The sequence below is a fragment of the Perca flavescens genome, chromosome 18 (assembly GCF_004354835.1).
Source record: "Perca flavescens isolate YP-PL-M2 chromosome 18, PFLA_1.0, whole genome shotgun sequence".
NCBI classification, from domain to species: Eukaryota; Metazoa; Chordata; class Actinopteri; order Perciformes; family Percidae; genus Perca; species Perca flavescens.
The window spans coordinates 25,416,723-25,438,556 of NC_041348.1; the positions used below are offsets into that span (position 1 = coordinate 25,416,723).

Below are 21,834 nucleotides of genomic sequence, written 5' to 3' on the forward strand. Positions count from 1 at the left end.
AGGCTTCATGGATCCACAGTACATCTTGTATTCATGAAACTATGCAGCAGCTGTACTCGTATAATTGACTTGATTTATCACCTTTCAGAGCGAGAATGAGAAACAGAGGTAAACACACACACACACACACACACACACACACACACAGCTACACTATCCCCGGTCTTAAGACATGCTCGCTGACGGACTGTTGACAAAGTGCTGGACAGTAGAGCTGGACACATTATCCAGATAGGATATTAGTCTCATCAGACCATCATAAATTTCAACTGTGTACCATTTAACTCTCATTAGACATTCATGTACTTTGCACTCACTAGCCCATCATAATTTAATACCTACCATAACATTATATCTGCTGCACATATTTGTATCATATTCTTGCTGAAACCCAGCAAATTAAAACCAGAAATTAAGATGTACTTTCAACCTTGTTGCTCCTTTTTTGCTCTAAAGAGTGCTACAAAAGCACATACTTAGTTTTCAACAAGGAATGAGTTATTGAATACTCAATTACCTGAAACAGATGCTGAAACTATTTGTTCACTCCTCAAATACAAAAAAGTCCTTTTTTGAATTCCTATGAAGTTGGGTTACGATTGGAAGACTCTGCTGGCATGAAGATGAAGAAGTATCACAGTAATTAATATGTCTAATAACTACTTTTTGGAACAGGATACGTTACTTTTAAATGTCCTTAAATGAACCACCAGACAAAAATATTTTTCCTTGGAATGTAGCCACAGACACCCAGTTCGTAATACTGCAAATACAAGGGCTTTCATTCTTGGGTCATAGGCAAAATCACCATTGTGCTAAATTATGTAAACGCTAACGTAGTGATATTTCCAGGAGCAAGGTAAGGTAACTGTAGTTGATCTAATTGTTTTTAGCATAATACTACATATATAGCCATCAAGTGCACATTTGGGTCCCCTTGCACAGGAATCTTCTGTTTAAATAAAAAAAAATTGAAAAAAAATTAAAGCAACACTATGTAACTTTTAGCCCTACAGGTTGTCTCATTGGAACTACAGCTGAAGCTAAAAGTTACATAGTGTTGCTTTAATTTCTTTTTTTTACAGTGCACTCTACTTTGAATCAATCTTCCTTCACCATGCATCGGTTTGTGTTTTCGTGCACTGCAGTCTGTCTGTTTTATTTATATTTCACAAACTGTCAGCTGATGGAAAAGGCAGAGACGGTACGCACGAGACGCACGTAACGGTATGTGGACTAGCAAGGTAGAGAGCGACTGAAGAGAAAAGAACGCCTGCCGGCATTAAAACAAAGCAGTAAATCTGAGAAATAAAATGTTTTCGCCGATTTATCACTCAAAATGCAACTGTAGCAAGCATCTCACTATCGCTAACGTTATCCAAATTCATATTTAGAAACAACAAATAATGTATCCAGCTACAAAAAAGCTGGAAAGTTGAAAGATAGACAGAAGTACAAAGAGTCGATGGCTATGAAGATGATACACCGTCCCGTCTTGTCTCGTTGGTGTCTTTCTTTGGTCTGAACTTGCTAGTGCACACACAGCGAGTGATACAGAATGACATTGTAAGTTGTTAATGACTTTTACTTGCTTAACTTTAGCTAAGTTTTTGAGGTAAAGATAAAGGGATATTTTAGCTGGCTATGGTAAACAATAGTCTAGCTAGAGTGAATGAGTGAAATACAAGAAATAACTAACCTAGTTAGCTATCCGAAGTTCTCTATTCATTGCCATTAATATAGCATGCTAACTCTATAGTATTAAAAACAATATCAGTCCCCACAGAATGTTGTCACTGAAAACTAAATTTCCTAGTGTCCCTGTTAATGTTATTGTACCGTCATATACTTCAATTTATTGAGCAGATGGATACTGGAAGATATTTTGAGAGAGAGGGAGAAAGAGAGAGAGAGAAAGAGAGAGAGAGAGAGAGAGAGAGAAGCAGGAGTTTGGCAGGGCAGCTGATTCTGAGGGAAGTTGCTTGATTGAGGTCATAACATTAGTGGTCTGCCGCAATGGTTCTCAAAGTGTGGTCCAGGACCCCCAGGGATCTTTGAGGAGGTTCCCCAGCAAAATGTGAATTAACTTATTTTCACTATAATTCCATCCATAATTAACACAATGTTTCAAAGATTAATATATAGACTCATTCATAGACTTTCTGTAATAAAACATCTAAAAGCAAAAACCCTATCAGATGGGGACCCTTGGACAAAATCTAATCAAATGGGGGTCTGTGGTCTAGTTTCTGTCAGTTTAGGGGTCCTTGATGTCAACAAGTTTGAGAACCACTGGTCTACAGGGCTAAAAAATGTGGGGTGTTTTGTTTTCTTCTAACAACAGGCATTTGTTGGCAGGTCTAGGCACTAAGGCATAGCCTAAACTAAATTATTTTATGATATTTATTATATATGCTATATTCTGACCAACTTAACTTTCTGCATTCATTTGCTGTAATAAATTAAACAACTATGTAGATGTTGTAGGCTAGGCTATACATGAGCATACATACATACATACATACATATCAGTCCCTCCAGGAATTTGCGATGTCTCGATCACAACGCAATTTCAACGAATCACCGTGAATTCGGTTCGACTCGCAATTTTAACCAATCACATCAACTTCACTGAAATTATTACCAATAACTAGAGTTTCCCACGACTTCAACCAATCACAGAAGTCCCACGTGCCAGACTTAGCGTCAGTATGTGACTCTGATGCGCGCACACACACACAAACACACACGGTGGATGCAGGAAAAACCGGAGATGAGACATACACGATGACCTAAATGATAAGTTAAAGTCCAATTAGTACTTTATCCAACCATATGAATGTGTGTCCCATACCAGGCCAGGATCTCTATAGACCACACTCTATAATTTACAAAGCCCCAACAATTCTAATAATTCCCCCAAAAGCAAGCAGAGCGACAGTGGCGAGGAAAAACTCCCTTTTAGGAAGAAACCTCGGACAGACCCAGGCTCTTGGTAGGCGGTGTCTGACGGTGCCGGTTGGGGATGTGATGAACAGAGGCAATAATAGTCACTTTAAAGATAAGGAATAGTGACTTCAAATGATAGTCGTAGTAGTTCATGTCCTATCAGTGCGCTGCCAGCCATTTTTATATTATACCAACATTTGCAGCATCCTGAGCCTTTTTAGTAAGGTTACTAGGAAAACTCAGCCCAGAATAGTTTTATTCTCCCCAAAACAAGTTTATTTTTTTAGTTTTAAAGAAGTTTACAAAAAAAATTGAAACATTTTTTTGTGCAATTTTCAGTCTCTCGCAACTTCATTGCAACAAAAATACCAAAGACATAGCAACTTTTATCGCAATTTTTTACAAAAGCTGCCGCAAAATCAGGCATTTTGGGAGTTGACATGACACTGATTCAACTACTCTACCATGAACAGTAATTAGTGTAATTAAATTGTCTTATTTTAACCTGCAACTTATCTAATAGAGAGAGGAATTAGGTATGGTATTACTTTATCACACATTTTCACGAGCAGATGGATAGCATTTAAGTCATAGCCTACAGAATAACTCAGCAGGAGCACAGTCTGGCCTAAGTACATTCCCCCCATGCAGCTTTGATGTATCTAAAAGCTAACATTAGAATAACGTTTGTAAGTAAGATTTTGCAAGGAAAAGTTTTGCATAGTCTCCCCCCCCCCCCCCGTCTTTCAAGCCTAGTGACGTCCCTGTTCGAGAGCAGCAAGCTTAACAGGCGTAGCATCAGTAGCTAAGGGCAGTACATTGTTTGGTGAAAATGTTTTCTGGGTTTAATTTTGGATATATATATATATATATATATATATATATATATATATATATATATATATATATATATATATATATATTCAGCTGTTAAAAGAAAAATAAGCCTTAAAAAGCTGAATTCAACTAATAACTAAGACCTTAAGTTTCATAGTTAAGTTAAGTTTTCCTGAGTCAAAAAGAAGAAAAGTATACGCAATCAAAAGAAATACTTCTTTAAGCAATAAGTCAAGAATCATGGTGTTTTATTGTCTCTGCACAGTCCGACAGCTCTCATGTTGGACAGCCAACAAAGTGGTTCACTATAAACTCACTAATTTGGACAAAAGACTTGTACCATTCCTGTTCATGAAATATAATGACTGTTTTTGTCCAGGGAAAACTTAAACGAGCGAGCTCCAAGTGTTGGCGCTTGTCCAAGTGGTTCAAGCCTCCGAGGCCTAAGGGCTGGGGGGGGGGGGGGGGCTACAGCACTACACTGTCAATACCTGAAGAAGGCCAGAACATAGAGCAATTGCACATTACTAATGTCTATCTGGCAGGCAGGAAGGGTCTGGACTGGGCAGGGCTGAATGGCTTCAGGACAACAGTTAACCAGCTCCATCTGTTCAGAACATTTTCTTAAATCTCAGACGTTATTGTGGGTTTTCTTCTTTTGACTCTTGCATTGTCTTTTCGTTTGGTTTGGCATAATTAGTTTTCTTCTAATTAGATTTTCTTGGACAGCGTACATGCGCACTCAAAATCTGTCGTAACATACAAATGAATGAGTGTCTGGGAAATATGCTTTTTCTCTTTCTTGCTGAAATTATAGAAGAAAAGATTGATACCACCCTCATATCTGTTTGGTAAATATATGGCTTCAGCCAGCAACGGTATAGCTTAGCTTAGCATAAAGACTGGAGGCAGGGGGAAAAAACTAGCCTGGCTCCGTCCAATGGTGACAAAATGAGCTCACTAAAATTAACCTCATGAAAGGGTCAAACTGGATGTGATTCTGCAGATAGAATTGTAAAATAAAAGTAAAAGACTGACTCACTCTCACCGTTTTAAAGTGTTCTCAGCATGGGGATTTCTGCATGTGTGTTTGCTTAACTGTGTGTGTGTGTGAAACAAATGAATAAAATTTGATTAAACTACACTGTGTGGGAGCTGGGTTGTTCTGTTCCAGCACATAATTGAATTCGGCAAATAAAATTTACATAAATATGCAGGGGGTCTTTCAACAGACATGAGAACTGAAGAGTAGAAAGTAAATATATATTGCTTGAGGGAGACAGGCTGAACTAGGCTTCAGCACCTGTGTTCAGGCGCATGCAATATCTTTGTTTACATTGAAGGTTCAGCTGAACTTAACGCCTGCAGCATGAGTTTAAATACACCTTCAAGAAGACAGGAACTTTAGAGAGTTGGGACGGCATGACACAATAACACACTGTGGTTAAACTGTACTACCTGCCTAAATTCTTTCCTCAATTGAGTGTTCATTAAATGCTCCTGTGTAATTCATCAAGGTCCCCACCGTAGCTTCTTCACGTATGTCAAATGAGTTGTGCTGCTCTTGAGTTTTTCCTTAAAGGACCACGCCGACTTATTGGGACTTTAGCTTATTCACCGTAACCCCCAGAGTTACATACCCTTCTCATCTCCGTGCGTGTTGTAACTCTATCCGACGGCCCCACCGGTAGCCTAGCCTAGCACAGTTCCTGGAGGTAACTGGTTCCAACTAGCCTACCGCTCCGAATAAGTGACAAAATAACACCAACATGTTCCTATTTACATGTTTTGATTTGTAGAGCCATAGCGTGTACAAATAACATGGTCACATGAGACACAGCCATCTTCTAACCGTTTATAAACTGGGAACTATATTCTCAGAAAGGCAAAGCACTGCTACTTCTGTTACTTGGGTGGAGTGATATGCTTGCAGCACCTGAGAAGCCCCGAGCAGAGAGTAGAAATGCTTCGCCTTTCTGAGAATATAGTTCCCAGTTTATATACGGTTAGAAGATGGCTGTGTCTCATGTGACCTTGTTATTTTGTCACTTATTCGGAGCAGTAGGCTAGTTGGAACCAGTTACCTCCAGGATCTGTGCTAAGCTAGGCTACCGGTGGGGCCATTGGACAGAGTTACAACACGCACGGAGATGAGAAGGGTATGTATGGACTTATCTAACTCTGGGGGATACGGTGAATAAGCTAAAGTCCCAATAAGTCGGCATGTTCCTTGAACACCGCTTTTTAGCTTGGCTTCACATAAACATAAAAACATGATGATTTTTCACAAGTACGAAGCTGAAATCATTTATATTTGGATCCCTGTAACTGAAAAAACAACCTGTCAAACGTTAAACCCACAACACTTAAAGTCGGACTCTCGAGATCAAACTGTCAGCTCTAAAGGATAGTGATGTGTGTATGTGGTTGTGTGTGTGTGCATCGCTTCCAATCTCTCTTGTAATATGTCAACTGTCAAGTGAAAATTACACAAAATTACCCCAAAATGAATAATTTGGTGTTTTTATACAAGATACATACACATGGGGATATGTCTCCCAGGAATTATAACAGTCAAATTGTTGGACTTTATCCTCAACTAATGTTGGACATATTTCATGTTTTTAGCCTAAAAATCAAACCTAAGTGATACAGTACATTTTATGATATTTACATCCGTAGAACACGTCTTTTGACGGGGCCATCTTGCCGGACCCCCCTTGAAAACTGTACATGTGCCGTGTAAGAACGAAAAGCGTGACAGATGCCGCAACGGTAAGTAAGGGAGCAGGATTTAGCAATACTGGTTTGCAGCCAAAATGGAGCTTAGCAGTTTATACACTTTACATGGTATGCTACTGCACTGACATAAATACGGAGACAAAACACAAGGAACATGCACATCAGAGAAATCTGAAATATGAAAAAGTAAGTAAAATAGAAGAAAAGTGTTCACTCTGTCTCTAAATCTCACAAATTACTACAATCTGGGATCCATTTGCTTCTTTTTTTATAACTCAGAAATACTCTTTTTTTTGTGCTGCTAAAGCTTTCAAAAGATCTAAAGATCGGATTCTTTCAGTGACATAACATCCTGTATGGCAGGTTGATTTTGTGTCAATACCCAACATGTGTGGACTAATGCGCACTTTTCACACAGACTAAACTTCAGCGGTCTTGGGTCACTCGTTCTGGTGCTCGTTCGGGTAAGCGATCATACAGGTATGCTCTGTATGCTTTGAAGCGTAAAAAGATCCGAGTCATGCATCAAACAATAAGTCTGCCACATGAGGTGTGTGACAAGAAAAGTGCTGTGATGCGATATTTCTGACAGCCAAAAACATGTGTTCTCAGTCTGCCTGTCCTCCTCTGAAACCTCGAAATCTGTGTCTTGTAAATGATGCAAGTCTTTGTCCTTTAACGGGCGGAAACAGCATTCAGATGGTCGAGTGTTCAAGTCTATTTGATGTCAGCATGTGAACAACCATCATGATGTAACAAAGAAAGAAAAACAAAAAATTAAATGTGTGTGGTTTTGGAGGTCATTAATGGGTTTTTTTTCTACCTGAACCCAGATTGGTGGTTTTGTACGAGGTTTCAGCTTACCCTCACAGGACACATGTATATGTATAATGGGTTTTTAAGTCCTTTTGATGTACACTAAGCCATGTGGTTCTTCATCGTGTGTCGGAAACCGTGAGATTACTCTGAAAAGAAAAGCAGATCTGGTGTGACAGAGATATATGAGGCACAAAAAGTAATCAGCTCGTAAATTTTCGTCCTTATATTGCCAACTGTCACAGCAGTGTTTCTTTACTGTGCAGACGTTAGCAGTAGATTATTTACATAACTTACCTGCGTAATTGTATTTGATTTGTAATTGCTCGTGTAATTAGCTTTTTCAAACACTTTTTGTGAAAACAAAGTTGTTTTAAGGTCATTCATTTTCTTCTCCACAGAGATCATTAAAGTGACTTTAGGTTTAAAAGCAACATTAATGTGAGTGATGCCGTGTGAGGCTTTAATGTCACAAATGAAATGAATCTTGGAAATAAGTGGGATTATTAAATGTTCATCCAGTGCCCACAGGAAGCTGTGAATAGTCTGAATAAAATGGAGCAAAAGCTTCAAATTTTGTAGCTTTATTACTCCGAATTAATTTTTCAAAGTGTGCATTAGATTTCGGTGACTGTGAGAGTCGCTGAATTACAGTTTATCAAAGCAGCATAAAAATAAAAGACTTTTTCTACGGTTGTTCATGTAAAAAGGGTTTAATGTGAGAAGATGACAGTTGGAAAAAGATAAAACTGGAATTGAAACAGGAGTTTATTACCAGACTAATTAGTGGGAATATTACGGTAACATAAGTGGTTCCAACGTGGTTTTCCCGCAATAAAGTCTATAAAACACTTCATTTTCAGCAGACTGTGTTCCCTTTACTGCTGCTTACCACACTGGATTAACTGACTCTGTACTGGTCTGCCTGCATGTATGTGTGGTCATCTCTCAAAGCAGCACATTAAGGGAGTCTGTTAGAACGGTTTTGCTTCAGTTTCTTTGTTAAGCCATTTGCATCCGAACTGCTGTTTTAGTATTTCTGTCTTTCATGTGTTAATCAAAGCTGAGTGACCTTGCAAAAAGCGCAGGATGTATCCCTGAAGGTAGAACGCATAATTTGGAGGAGATGCCGCGCCTGACCAGAGATAAGAAGAAAGCTACTGATTGCACGAACCGAATAACTAACTTGACTCCCAACTCCTTTAAAAAGACACTGTTTTGAACAATCTTCAGTCATTTTCTGTACTTATGCTGAAGTGCTGTAAAACTGTCTACTTGTTGCAAGTAAACAAACTTTTAAGAGAACTCCAGTGATTTCGTCCATTCTTTGATAAATAATTATCCTAACAGAGTCACTCAACCAAACAAGAGACTTGGGATTCCTTATAGCAGGGGTTCTCAACTGGTCTTACCCCGTGACCCAAATTTTCCCTATGGTCATTAAGTGGCGACCCACTTTTATAGAATTTAAACCAAGCAAATTTATTTTTCAAAAATAGCCTTCGACAACACATGTACGTCATCTTTTTGAAACATAAGTACACATATACAGTATACATGTGCAAAGTGCATTTCAGTGCACATTGATAATAAACTGACGACAACCATGACAACTGCATGGATTAAAACTGCACAAAATAAATAAAGCCACACAATTAGATATTTACCTTATATGCATATCTCTGCATTCAGAGGACATTAGTAAGAAACTGTGGAGGACCACAACAAATGCATGTATACAAGTGAATAAAATATGAAAACTGAACTAAATATATAAGAAAAGGCCCACAAAACGAGATGTTTTCACCTAACCTGTCAGTTCTGTCCATTTTTATCCTCAATGTAAGAAAATCCACGTATTAAATACTCATATTTGCGCTTCGCCACCTTATCTCCGGAATATCAACACAAACTTAAAGTGAACTTTAATCAAATGATGGTTACCATGGCTATGGCGCTAGACTGCTGCACGGCTCTGAAGTATGTCTGTCAAAATATATATTTTTTCAAAATAAAAGACAAGTCCAATACCAGATGTGCATTAAATATTATTTATTTATTTATTTATTTATTTATTGACCAGCTGTCCGCGACCCACCACTTGAGAATAACTGCCTGACAGGATGTTATTATTTTTATATACACTACCGGTCAAAAGTCCAATTTTTTTATTTATTTTTTTATTGAAATTTTATCAGTTGAAGTCCAATGAATAGCTTGAAATGGTACAAAGGTAAGTGGTGAACTGCCTGAGGTTAAAAAAAGTAAGAAAAATAATGTACATTTCAGTATTTTACAAAAAGGCATTTTTCAGGGAACAAGAGATGGGTTAACAACATAAAGCTGTTCTGCAGCAATGGAGGTTGATCAAGCTTTGAACGTTGGTGCTACCAATTCCCACAGGTGTTCCAACTTGTCTGGATTACTTACAACTCCCTCTGTTTGTATAAAAGTATTGTTGGAACACACTGTGGTACTGTACCCTCGTGAGCATTATTTGAACAATATTGTACTGCAGAAAGTAGTGTGTTGCTATAAAAATGGCGGGAAAAAGGCAATTAACAATGGAAAAGAGACAGACCATCATAACACTTAAGAATGTTGGTCTTTCCTAAATAACAGTATATTAACAAAAGATAGGCCGAGAGTCGAAACAATTACAATTGAACAGACATAGTCTGCGGGACTATTAAATTAAAAACAAAATAAAGAATAGTCTACGAAACTATTAGCATGTTTCCTGACTATTAAGAAACGGTCTGCGAGTCCGTTCTGGGTTTTGACAAAGGTTTGCCGAAGAAAATAACTTAACCTTGTTGTGACGATCACATTGAAAAATAAATAACAGTAATTTCTTATACTGCACTGTAACTTTTATTTGTGTATTTTATCTCTCAGTTCTTTAAATTCTTATACTGCACTGTAAATTTTATTCTTGTCTTTTAATGTTTTTTAAATTGTTTTAAATTGTTTTCTAACTGCTCTTTAATGTTTTATGTAAAGCACTTTGAATTGCCCTGTTGCTGAAATGTGCTATACAAATAAAGCTGCCTCGCCTTGCCTACAGAGAAATTGCGAAAGTCAAGGTGTCAGTGAATACAGTATTCTTCACCATCAAAAGGCACTTAGAAACTGGGGGAAACTCTGACAGGAAGAGGTCTGGCAGACCCAACAGAATCAGAAGACAAGTTTCTGAGAGTCAACAGCTTGCGTGATAGGCGGCTCAGTTTCAACTGTAAAGAGAAGACTTGGAGCTGCAGGTTTGATAGGTCGAGTTGCAGCAAGAAAGCCATTGCTCAGACGTCAGAATGAGAAAAAGAGGCTTGCCACACAATTTTGGCTGTTTATAGCATTATGTCTTTTAATGTGACAAAAATACAAAATAATAATTTTGAGTATGTATTGGTATATATTTTACGGTGGTGTAAGGTGCTGGAAAAAGCTTTAAAATGGACCTTGAAAGTGCTTGAAAAGTGCTTGAATTTGACCTTGGAAAAGGTGTACGAACCCTGTTATTAGTTCAAACTGGTGGAATAATATTGTTAACCAGAAAGGACTCTTCATGAGCAGCTGAGGCGAGTACGGTCTTCACCATAAAAACAACAGCACGGGTCCAGTCTTCACAGTTTTGAAACAAACGTATACGTTTACCTGACAAGGACCACTTATGGTGCAAAAATCTGACTATTGTCCCTAAGGAACAAAAAGGCAGGAGTTGCGTGACGTTATACCGTCGCAAATCCTCTTAGCAAGGAGGTGCGGGTGGCGAAATGTGTGATGTGGATACAGGCAACCGTACCTTAAAACTGCTCCTTTAACCAAGCTACTAACCATGGCGCTGGCAAATTAATACTTTTTATAACCATCATTTTGGAAGGCATAGACAAATATGTCATCCTGCCGATAGTGGTTCACAGTGAGAAGGCCATTTCAATGTTGTGGGCTGAATGCTGTCACTTCTTTCTTCACACTCTCATGCTGTTAATCAATACATCAGCTCTTACCGGTTTTCTCTCCTTTGTCTCCTCGATCCCCCTTCTCCCCCTTCAACCCTCTTTCTCCTCTGTCACCTGAGGACAAACCAGAAAACCAAAGTGAAAATCAATCTTTATGTGAGCAGAAATAAAATCTGAACTTTTTCACTTATTCCCTTATCTTGCTGGTTTTGTATTGTTTATTTGTGCTTTAATGCTGTTCAATTGTTCTGTTGCGGTCTGTTATTTATGTGTTCCTTTAATTGTAAAGTGACCATATTTAATGGTGATTTTACACTTTAAATAAAATGTAATTGATTGACTGGTGAAACATAACTCTTACTCAATCTTAGACAAACATTAAACTTTACTCCGTAGACTATTTCCAGACTCCTCACAATCTCATTGGACTTGTGGGAGCACGTTTTCTTGTGTTATGCTTCAAGTTCATGTGTGACACCTTGTTTCTGGTTTATGCTATTTCATAATTTGTTGTTTGTTTTACTTTATTTAGGCCTAATCTTAAATTGTTTATGTATTTACACATTGCATGTCCATGGTCCATATTGGTTTGAATCTGAGTCTTTTGTTTTGGTTATCTTCCTTTTTGGTTTATGAATATTTGGACAAGTGTGTAATGTTTATGTTATCTATCTATAACAGTATCAAATCAAATAATCATTCTTTTTTTTTTTAAGATTTTGTTTTTGTGGCATTTAGGCCTTTATTTTTGATAGGACAGCTTAGATTTGAAAGGGGAGAGAGAGGGGTAATGACATGCAGCAAAGGGATACAGGTTGGAACCGAACACGTGGCCGCTGCGTTGAGGACTGAGCCTCTGTACACGGGTGCACACTCTACCATGTGAGCTAACCAGGCACGCTCACATAATCATTCTCAAGAACACACTTACAATTTCTTAATAGTAGTATCAACATTGGAATATCAAAGTCAAAGTCAAGAAATGTGAGTTTTTTAGTGATTCCACTCAGATGTTGTTCTAACACTAACAAATTTCACTGCAGTAATTACACTAATAATATCCCGTTTTTAATGAAAGACCAACAATGGTAGACCTATTCATCAACCCGACACTCATAACCCAAACATATCCTTATGTGTAGAGTCTACAGTGACAACCACAACATAGCACACAACGGGGCAGAAATGTGAAATAACCCACAAGAGCAGCTCGGCCATCGACAGGTTTAGTTTTATAACCTTTCCTCTCCGTCACACCCATTTCCTCTCCTTTGTATTTCTTTGTATATTTTTAGCAAAAAGCCTTTAAAATAGTCATCCCTTTAATCTTGCCTTGTGTTATAGGCATAACGTGAAAAATTAGAGGATACCCACCCTGCCTCCGGTGCTTAATTTACCTCTAAAAGTTGTGGTTGAATGTTGTTTTTGTGATTGAGGTCGAAGAGAGGAAGCAGAAAGAAGTATTGAAAATAGATTGTTTTTTTGGACTGGAATAAAGGTACCAGTGTCAAGGTATTCTTTACAGTGCGGATCATTGCATGTTGGAAAAGTTAATACAAAGCAAAACCGCTCAATTAATGTGAGAAAAAAAAAATCCCCTAATTTGTGGTTTCTGCAAAACTACGGTACATTTACGCACGACAGTTCCCTCCAATCAGCAGCTTGGATACGACTTTTTCTCATTTGTTTTCATTTCAAAATATGATGCTATTCCAAACCCTGGGGAATAACCTCCAAAGCAGAAGTCAGTTTCAGCGCCATTTGTTGCTAATTTCTCAGCCATGAGGTTTGAAACCACAAGTCTGTTTTTGCCATGAAGCTATAAGAGGATCAGCTTTAAGTCTGCATTTATCCCACCTTTAATTTGACTTTTTATTTCACATCCAAGACCACAGGGGCAGCTGCCAGCCGAGGTGGCACCCTGTCCCGCTTACCATGTGTTACTGTATGTGTGTGTGTTGCTGTCTGGGTAGCGTATTTAACACCACGCCCTGCCTGTGACGAGCCTCGGCTGTCAGTGTCACCTCCATCTTGACCACATCCTTAACAACTAAATAACAGTGCAATAAAACCCCAAACACACTGGTAAGCTACTGCTGAACCTCAATAGGACAGCAGATGCACTTAAAATTGCACAATGTTGCAAGCTTGTGGCCTTGAATGGCAGCAATGAGTAAATGTGTGAAGTTTAGGCACTTAAAGCTTCACTAATTAACAGGTTTAGCCACGTTAGCGACTGTATGGATGGGAAAGTTGGTCTGTCAGTCCACCGAGTTTGTCCAGAGTGAAATATCTCAACAACTATTATGTCTCTGCGAAAAGTACATTTCTAGGCTGTGTGTGTCTGTCAGCTTGTTGTGGAGTTTTTCTTCCCCCAAGAGAAAAATGAATCCAGCTTTAAACACTAAGAAATGACGGACAATATTTTTGAGATGTTTAACTCAGCTGATCTGTGGTGCTTTACAACCAAAGAAAAAGCCAACACCTAATGCACTCCCTGAGTCTATCCACTATTCATTTGTGAAAAGAAACCATGAAGCTGCCCAGCGGTGTTTTAATAAGCTTTCAGTATCACACAGCTGAGCAACTGCCTTCTGCTGAGGCTCCGTTCACACCAGAAAGTCTACAAACTCTTCACCCTTCGCTGGTTTGTTAAACCCACAACCAGACCCCAGATGGGTGGAAGCACAGACAGACATTGTTGTAAACTGCCAGAGTGTAGACTGCCAAACATCCCGAGGATCCTTGTTTCTTCATCTCGTCTCCACATTTCTTGAAAAACACTTGTTTCTGTGGCGTTTTGACCTCTTTACACAATTGACTTTTCAATCAAACAATGTCACCAGTAACAGAGTTTGTTTGTGGGGGACACTCTTTTCATGTTTGTTCATCCAGCCATGGTGGCTGTTGCTGCCCAAGCTAATTTTTCATGTTTTCTTCTGTTTACTCCAAACAAATCAGTGTTACACCAAATTAAAACATGATTTGCTATGATGAACTATATACTGCATACTGCATAACTACAGTAAAGAGCTAGAAAACACAAGTTGTGTGGCCGGGCCTTTAGGGTTGATCTTTTCTTGTGTTCTTGTTTTCTTAACTGTTTTCACATTGTCACAACTGCTTCCAGTGCTGTCTTCAACATGTATTGGAAGCCTGCTGCATAGCTGTACACCTATAAAGGCAGGGCAGTTATAATGTAGCAGCAAAAGGTACATCCATCGATATAAAAATACACCAAAACTAGAGTGGAGTCTGGTGCAGAGTGTTGAGCCATAACAGCCAAGCACATGCGCTCACACAAGAGACAACAGATCCGACTGGTCCAAGGTTTTGAGAGCTACTGGCCAACACAGGGACACCGGACAGGTCAGCCAAACCCAACTCTGATCAGTAACAGCTGTTGGCCGAACACACATGCCTACACAATGACATGCTGGCACGAAAAAGACTACAGCGCCTTATCATATTTGTCATGGCTATGTTTTCCCCAACAGCACTCTGTGTGTGTCTAAGTGTGTTTTGTTATCGTTGGCACTGTCCAGCTGGTGATACCCGAGTGGAAACATCAACACGCCGGGGGCTCAATGCAGATAGAGACTTGTGTGGAGAAATGGATGAATGGATGGATGAGTGGATGAGTTGATGGAAGGAAAGGCAGAGAGAAAGACAAAAATTGTAGCACTAGGTCATCAAGTTTTTGAGTGTTCAAAATATTTTATTCCAAAGTTGGCATCTTGTTCTCATGTCAACTTGAATGCTCATGTCAAAGAAATACATATTTATACAGTGCAATGCAAAATAGTATTTCAGCTGTCTTGCACAGCTATTAAATGATCATAATGGATTTTGCATCATATATAAGAATTATTAGCCTATAACTCTCAAAGATGCATTGGGCTTGCTAAAAAACATATGGTTCACTGCATTTAAATATGTTATGTAGGAAAATAATATTCAACTATTTCTCCTTTTGACTCTATCTACCGACTGATTTATCAATTCATAATGTGATTTGAACTAATTTAAGGCCTGTTTCTTGAATCACACATGACAATTGTATGGACCATTTTAAAGCTAATATAGCTATTCATTTTAATATCTATAGTCAATGCTGAACTATATATGCATTTGCCTTATGTCTTTGTCCATTTTAACTAACTTGTTTTTTACTGAAGACAGTTTTGAAACATTTGTTTGCACAATTAAAGGCTGCAAGTCAATCAGTGTGCTCAAGTCCCTTTTTACTCTTCATTTTGAAGCGTTCATGGTGCCTAGAAAGATGTATTGATCATTTTACATGTGTTTTTTTGTCATGATTATTATGTGGTAAAATGTTTTCTTGCATGGACTCATAATCAGCACAGACAGCAGTTTCTGTGAAATAAATAAGGGAAGATATGGATAGTTAAGCTATTATAGCTTCCATAGCTGAATTTAAAAAGAAAAACAAGTGCCACCTGTTTGTGATGGAGGATGTGTGAAAGATTTGGTTGTGCTGAGGAATTTTCTATTCTGGTAAAAAAAAAAAAAGTCAACATTTCAAACAGCCGTCTTAAAAAGTCTGAAATGATTTGAGCTGTGAAGGCGCTGACAAGATTCAGCTGCGAGTTGTACAAGACTGCTGGGAGTAACAAGCTTTTTCTACTGACATGTGAATGATGAACTGTTGGGTGAGTAAATGACTCACTTTAATGTGACTACTACTGTTACCCCATAAAGTAAACAGCATTGTGATTATTACATCATACTATGATTAGGCCTGTAACAGTTATTACATAATTGTCTAATTGTCAATTATTTTACATAATCAACGTTTCTTTGTTTAACCGCAATTAATTGCTAACATTAGCCAAGGTGCTAAAGGGTATAGCTGTTGATGGTCATTGTTGATTTTGTTTAGATATGCCACATTTTTATTATATAAGTATATGGTCAGACTGTTGAGCTAAAGCTATGCTAGTTGTTGGCACTTGACCCTATAGGCTACACGTTCATAGCAACAAAAATGACAAGGGGGATACAGTTAGAATTTTTTTTTATGATAATAAAGAGGCGTGGTTAACTTTATAGGCTGTGTACTTGTGTTTTTACATTATCTGGGTCACATGACAGTGATTATATAATCAAAAGATTTATCCTGGATTTCATTCAAAACTTGAATTTGTTTGAAAAAGTAATAAATAAATAAATGTTTATAAATTTGACTGAAAGAGACAATTATATCCTTAATCGCAATTATTTCTGAGACAATTAATTGTAAAGCAAAATTTGGAATTGTTACAGTTCTAACTATGATTATAATATTTAATATGTGCTGTATGTTCTCGTGCTTCCATAGGTTTGCTCAAATAAAATCAACTGTTATTTGCTTCAACAGGTAGATAAGCAATATGTATGACTATATAAAACATGCTTTGATTAATATGAGAAATAAAATACATACCTCTGGGACCAGCAGGTCCAATGTCTCCTTTTTCTCCCTGAAAACCGCTGACCCCGACAGACCCTTTAATTCCCCGGTTGCCCTGCATCCCTTTTTCTCCTGTAAGCCCTGAAACATAAACGCATACAATCAGTGATTAATAACCATCTAATAGGTAATGTGGCCATAGTATGCTGCAGGCATAACTATGCCGCAACTATGCAAGCAACTATTGTGGCCTTTACCTACTTTAATTGTAAATAATTTGAAGTGATTTAATACATTTCGTTTAGTGCAGAGATGATCGGAGTTAGACTTTAAGAGGTTAAAGTTAAAATCTCAATCTCATCTTTGTTTCCTGGCAGTTTTAGAATAACCGCTGGAGCTGGTTCTGATTAGTTTCACTAAAAAAACAATTTTCTAAACTCACTTCTAATTAGCACTTAAAGAGGAAAGCATCCAACAAATCCAATCCATGACTTAGAGCAGTTGCTGTGGTGCCAAATCAGAAATCAATATAATGAGGACTTTGTCTTAAAGTTATAGTGCGTAGTTTCTGTCGCCTCCATGAGGAATTCTAAGTAATGACAACAACACTGTCGGCACGTCTACATGATGCAAGCCTCCTGGGATCGCGCACGCACCCCCACCCCTCCTCCACGCAGTTGCTAGTAGCCAAGGAGGACACGGAGGATTAAAAAACATGATGGACTCTTCAGTAGAAGTACCAAACACCGGGAATTATCTTCACTCGAGTTTCTGCGCGGGAAAGTCACCGGACGACACAATCTTCTGAACATAGCCATACTGAGAAATACAGAGAGAGTTGTGTGGAGCTGATGGTCTTAATTAGCTTCGTAGCAACTCATTTGCCAACGGCTTGAATGTAACGGACGTTCATTAATATCAAAAAGTTACACACTAAAGCTTTAACAATCATTAATAACTGATTCAGGTTAACTTTAACTTTCAAATCACTGCAAGCAGACTGTAAAACTGTTTTTAAAGGCTTCCTGCCCTCCCTCTCTGCCTTGACACAATGTATAGAAGGTATGATTTCAATCTGGTTCTTTCACTTCTACCACCATCTGCCAAACACCTAATATCTCTGAATGCTTGCTGACGCTGGAAGAATAGCGCTATCCTTTGTTTTGTTTCATTAAACAATCCAATTCAGATTTCCTGCAAAGTCCTACCCTGTGGCAAACAATGAACACTTTTGTTGACAGTAAGCACACTCAAACGTCTCAAAATTAATGTGGTAATGAGTTATTGATTGCACTGTGGAGGTATGGAGTGCAGTCTTTGTCAAATGTCGCTGTACTTCGATATGCTCTGATTACACTGTTGTCACTACAAAGCAATCTGAATGAAATTACAGAGAGACAGAGACGCGAAATAAACTGATGGATGATGTCATGCTTTCTGTGGTTTTCTATCTCAGTGATGCAAAGGGTCAATAACTCCCTCCTCACAAAAACCCGTAGGGAAAATGTAATCAATCATATTCTGGAAAGAGGGCAGAAGCGGTTGAGGTCTTTGTGTTCTGCAGGACAGTCCAATGCAATCGTTCAACAAGTTCAAAAGGATGTTTAGAGCCTGGACGTGATGATAGATTCCTTTGGCTTCAATGCAAATGGAGTAACAGAAGTACATGTGCAGCTTTACAAACAGAGTATGTAGACCTCTTAATAGCATGGGTAGTTTTTATCATCAAAAAGAACCATCAGAAGGAGAAGAAATCTGAAAATAACATTTGTCTAATGCCATTAATTAGCATAATGAATGCTTCAAGCCTCTATATATCCTGTTCTGTTATGTAACGTTGTTATGATCCTTCACTACAGCAATTTTTATTAAATATTGTTGATTTGAAGTGTAACCTCCGCTGATGACATCTCACTTGATACAACACATATCCTAAATTAATTGATGAAACATAACACACTGCATCATTAAATGGTCCTCTATATTTACACATCACCACAACTTTCCTCAGTACTTTAACAACAGCTGTTCTATAATATGTACACAATCACAGACAGTGAATCACTTCTAAGATACGTGCATTTTAAATTGGTGATATTAAAAGGAAATGCGCTCTTTCCTTCTCTTAAATCACTAGTATAGGTCCTCAGTCCACTCGGTTCCTTATACCATTCAGTCTGCCTTGTTTTCATGCTAACTATTAAACAAGCCTTTTTTTGTCCTTCTCTCCAGTTAGACATTCTTTTTATTCACTTTTTCCTGGAACTATAGCAGCCGTGAGGGGTTTTTACATTCAGCAGGGAGATAATGCTTCTTGGAAATGTCATGTGAGAGCTGCAGTTCATCGGCCAGGGAATGTGAGATGGGTGTTGACAGGGGAGGAGCTGAGGGGTGATGATTCAAGAGGTACCAAGCTGGAAAGGGTCCAAAAACATCTGGATTCATTGTTGTTGTTGTTATCCTACTGTATCGATAAAAAATGTTAAAGTGTTAATGTTGTGGTTTTTGGTGGAATTACCTACAAGACAAAGATAGATGACCCATCCCACTGGACCCTTCCACAACCAGTCTGAAAATAAATCCCCATCCAAAGTCTGGGGCTTTGTTTTCTTAAGGGGATTTATATGAGTTTTTTTTATTCTCCGTGCTCACTGCATTATTAATGCACCTGAATGTAATCACAAAAGCAGAGGTAATAACACCAGCCAAAGTCTGTTTAGCGTCAAAGGTAGCTACATTTTCTCCTTTCATGCCACTCAAACCTAAATCCTCTTGCATAAAAAAAAGCCTTGTCAAAACTGGGTGTTTACATTGGACATTTATAGGGCAAGTACATTTTATGACTATGGACTTGTAAAACCATCGACAAACTCAAGACATATGACACTTGAGACTGTGTTTGTGCATCTCAGGCGGTGCATTCATTACATCAGAAATAGTTTGAACACAGAAATTCTTGATCTTATGCTTCTTACATGTATTACAAAGATTAAAGTAAGAGACTTCCAAAGCCGTACTATCACAGCATTTACCACAGGAGGAGGATCTGTTTGCAGTGGTTGGCACAGAAGTTTGAAACAATGTCATTTAAATTTATCAGAGTATGGAGATGGGAAACGAGGGGAGAGAAAGGTAGGCAGGTGACACGCCACAAGGGACCAGTGGTTATGTGGTATTCGCCATTCAGGCCACAGACATGGGATTGATATTGATCTTTTCTCTGCTTGAAAGCGCGCAAGAGTATTTTTACCAAAATCTCGAACTATTTGGCCATTTTTATGCAATTCAATTACAGATGAACGGTAGTCTGGTTGTACCCACCTCTCAAGCCTGTCAACCCAGGAATCCCAGGGGGCCCAAGTGGTCCAGTATCACCCTTCTCTCCCTTTGGCCCGGGAGGACCTGCAGGAAGAAACACAATTATGGTCACAATTGATGACATAATGCATTAGTGATACTGTGCAAACAAGGCAAATACTAATGCAAAATGTGTCATTGATGGTAGATAGTTTTCAAGTCCTGAACTCCCTACACTATCCTGAATTCATATGGGACGATCAAATGTACTAAAGTGGTGATGAAATGGCAAACTGTTGGTCTCAGATGCTGGGGGAGATTGTAGATTATACAAAAAACACAGCTTTTTGGAGAAAAGCTGTGTAAGCTTCTACTTCTCAATAATAGAAGAAAAGATACTTGATGCAAACACATGAATCCAGCTTTACCATTTACCTCTGCCAAGAAAGTTATGTTTTCTGTTCGGTTTGGTTGTGGGTTTGTTTGTCTTTTAGCAGGGTTGTGGAAAAACTACTGGCTCGACTTTCATGAAACTTGGTGGAAGGGTATACCATGGGCCAAGGAAGAACCCATTACATTTTGGAGCAGATACGAATCACGGGGAAGATGCATGGTTTCTTTTTTTCTTTCTTATTTTCGTTTAGTACTGCAACGTTGCGAGACAGTGCGTTTGTGCTGCATTCATGTGGTGTCCGATTAATTGGAAAAATTAGTTCCCGAGTCCCGACTGGGAAAACTCACACTGTATTCAATTTGTGAGATAGAGCATGCCTTGGCAGAGGTCTGCGCTTTCCAAGTGCCCTTCTAGTTGCAGCATGTAATTCAAGTCAATTTGAAGTTGAAACAGTGTACAGTGTTAGTAAAAATGTCTGCATATATATGTTTTAAATCCATTTACTTTTAAGTAATAACTCTGTACTTATCCTGGAGATGAATAGAAGCTTGTTGCCATAATCAAGACAGGCAGAAATTGTGAACATTATCACTTTAAAAGTTAACACACGGGACCCAAACTTGTTTCAGAGAGCAACATGTGAGTCTTTAATTCCTGCACATAATGATTTTATCAATGTTAGGAAGCCCTAGTCATATTCATTATTCATTATAGTTACCCCCCCCTCACACACACACACACTCACAGGACTGCAAAAATGTGGGCCAAACTTGGTCTTACAACTGGTCTAAGGATTCAATCCCAAAAAATTGTTGTACTTGGAGAGAGTGAGTGAATAATAGCCAAATAGTGACTGAAAGAGGGCAAGAGAGATAAACACATACAGAGAAAGTAAGAGAGAGAGAGAAAGAGGCCTGGCCACAATGGGAACCACATGTTTAGCAAGGTGGACCACAACACAGCTTGTGGGAATGCTTAGAAATTATTGTCGAGCACATGTCCAGCGGTTCTCAACCTTCAGAGCCTCTAATGTTCCTAATTTGCAAGTTTCTGATGCCGAGAAGCTGCTGACCGACTTTGAGATACAGATCTATACCTCCTGCCGCCTTGAGCAAATTCACAACTGGACACACTTAACTGCTGAGCGCAGGACTGTGAAAAGGCCATCATTACATTTGTATTTGTTACTAGCATTTTGGTCAGGAGTCAGCTTTTCTGTCTATTGGGTTTTTATTGGGTTTAGCCAACAGTGAATTTAACTATAGGCCATTTTATACAATTCATCCTAAGGGGAACATGAATATTCGTAAACAAATTCTGTCCAATTCATCTAATAGATATTTAACTGGATAAGTGAAAACATTGACCTGCCGAGGGAGTTAGATGTAGGGCTGCCACCTCTTAGTCGATTAGTCGACTAAGATTTCTTT

The 21,834-nt window shown here is 38.5% G+C and overlaps 1 protein-coding gene across 3 annotated transcripts in view; it reads right to left on the bottom strand.

Moving 5' to 3' along the window:
* Positions 1-21,834, bottom strand: part of scara5 (scavenger receptor class A, member 5 (putative)) — a 78,330-nt gene that overhangs the window by 8,984 nt on the left and 47,512 nt on the right. For all 3 annotated transcript variants that reach the window (XM_028605382.1, XM_028605383.1, XM_028605384.1), the window contains 3 exons: positions 20,035-20,115; positions 16,747-16,854; positions 11,349-11,414 (listed from right to left, as the gene is read on the bottom strand). In XM_028605382.1, the coding sequence (XP_028461183.1) occupies positions 11,349-11,414; positions 16,747-16,854; positions 20,035-20,115 (255 nt within the window). The remainder of the gene's footprint in view (positions 1-11,348; positions 11,415-16,746; positions 16,855-20,034; positions 20,116-21,834) is intronic.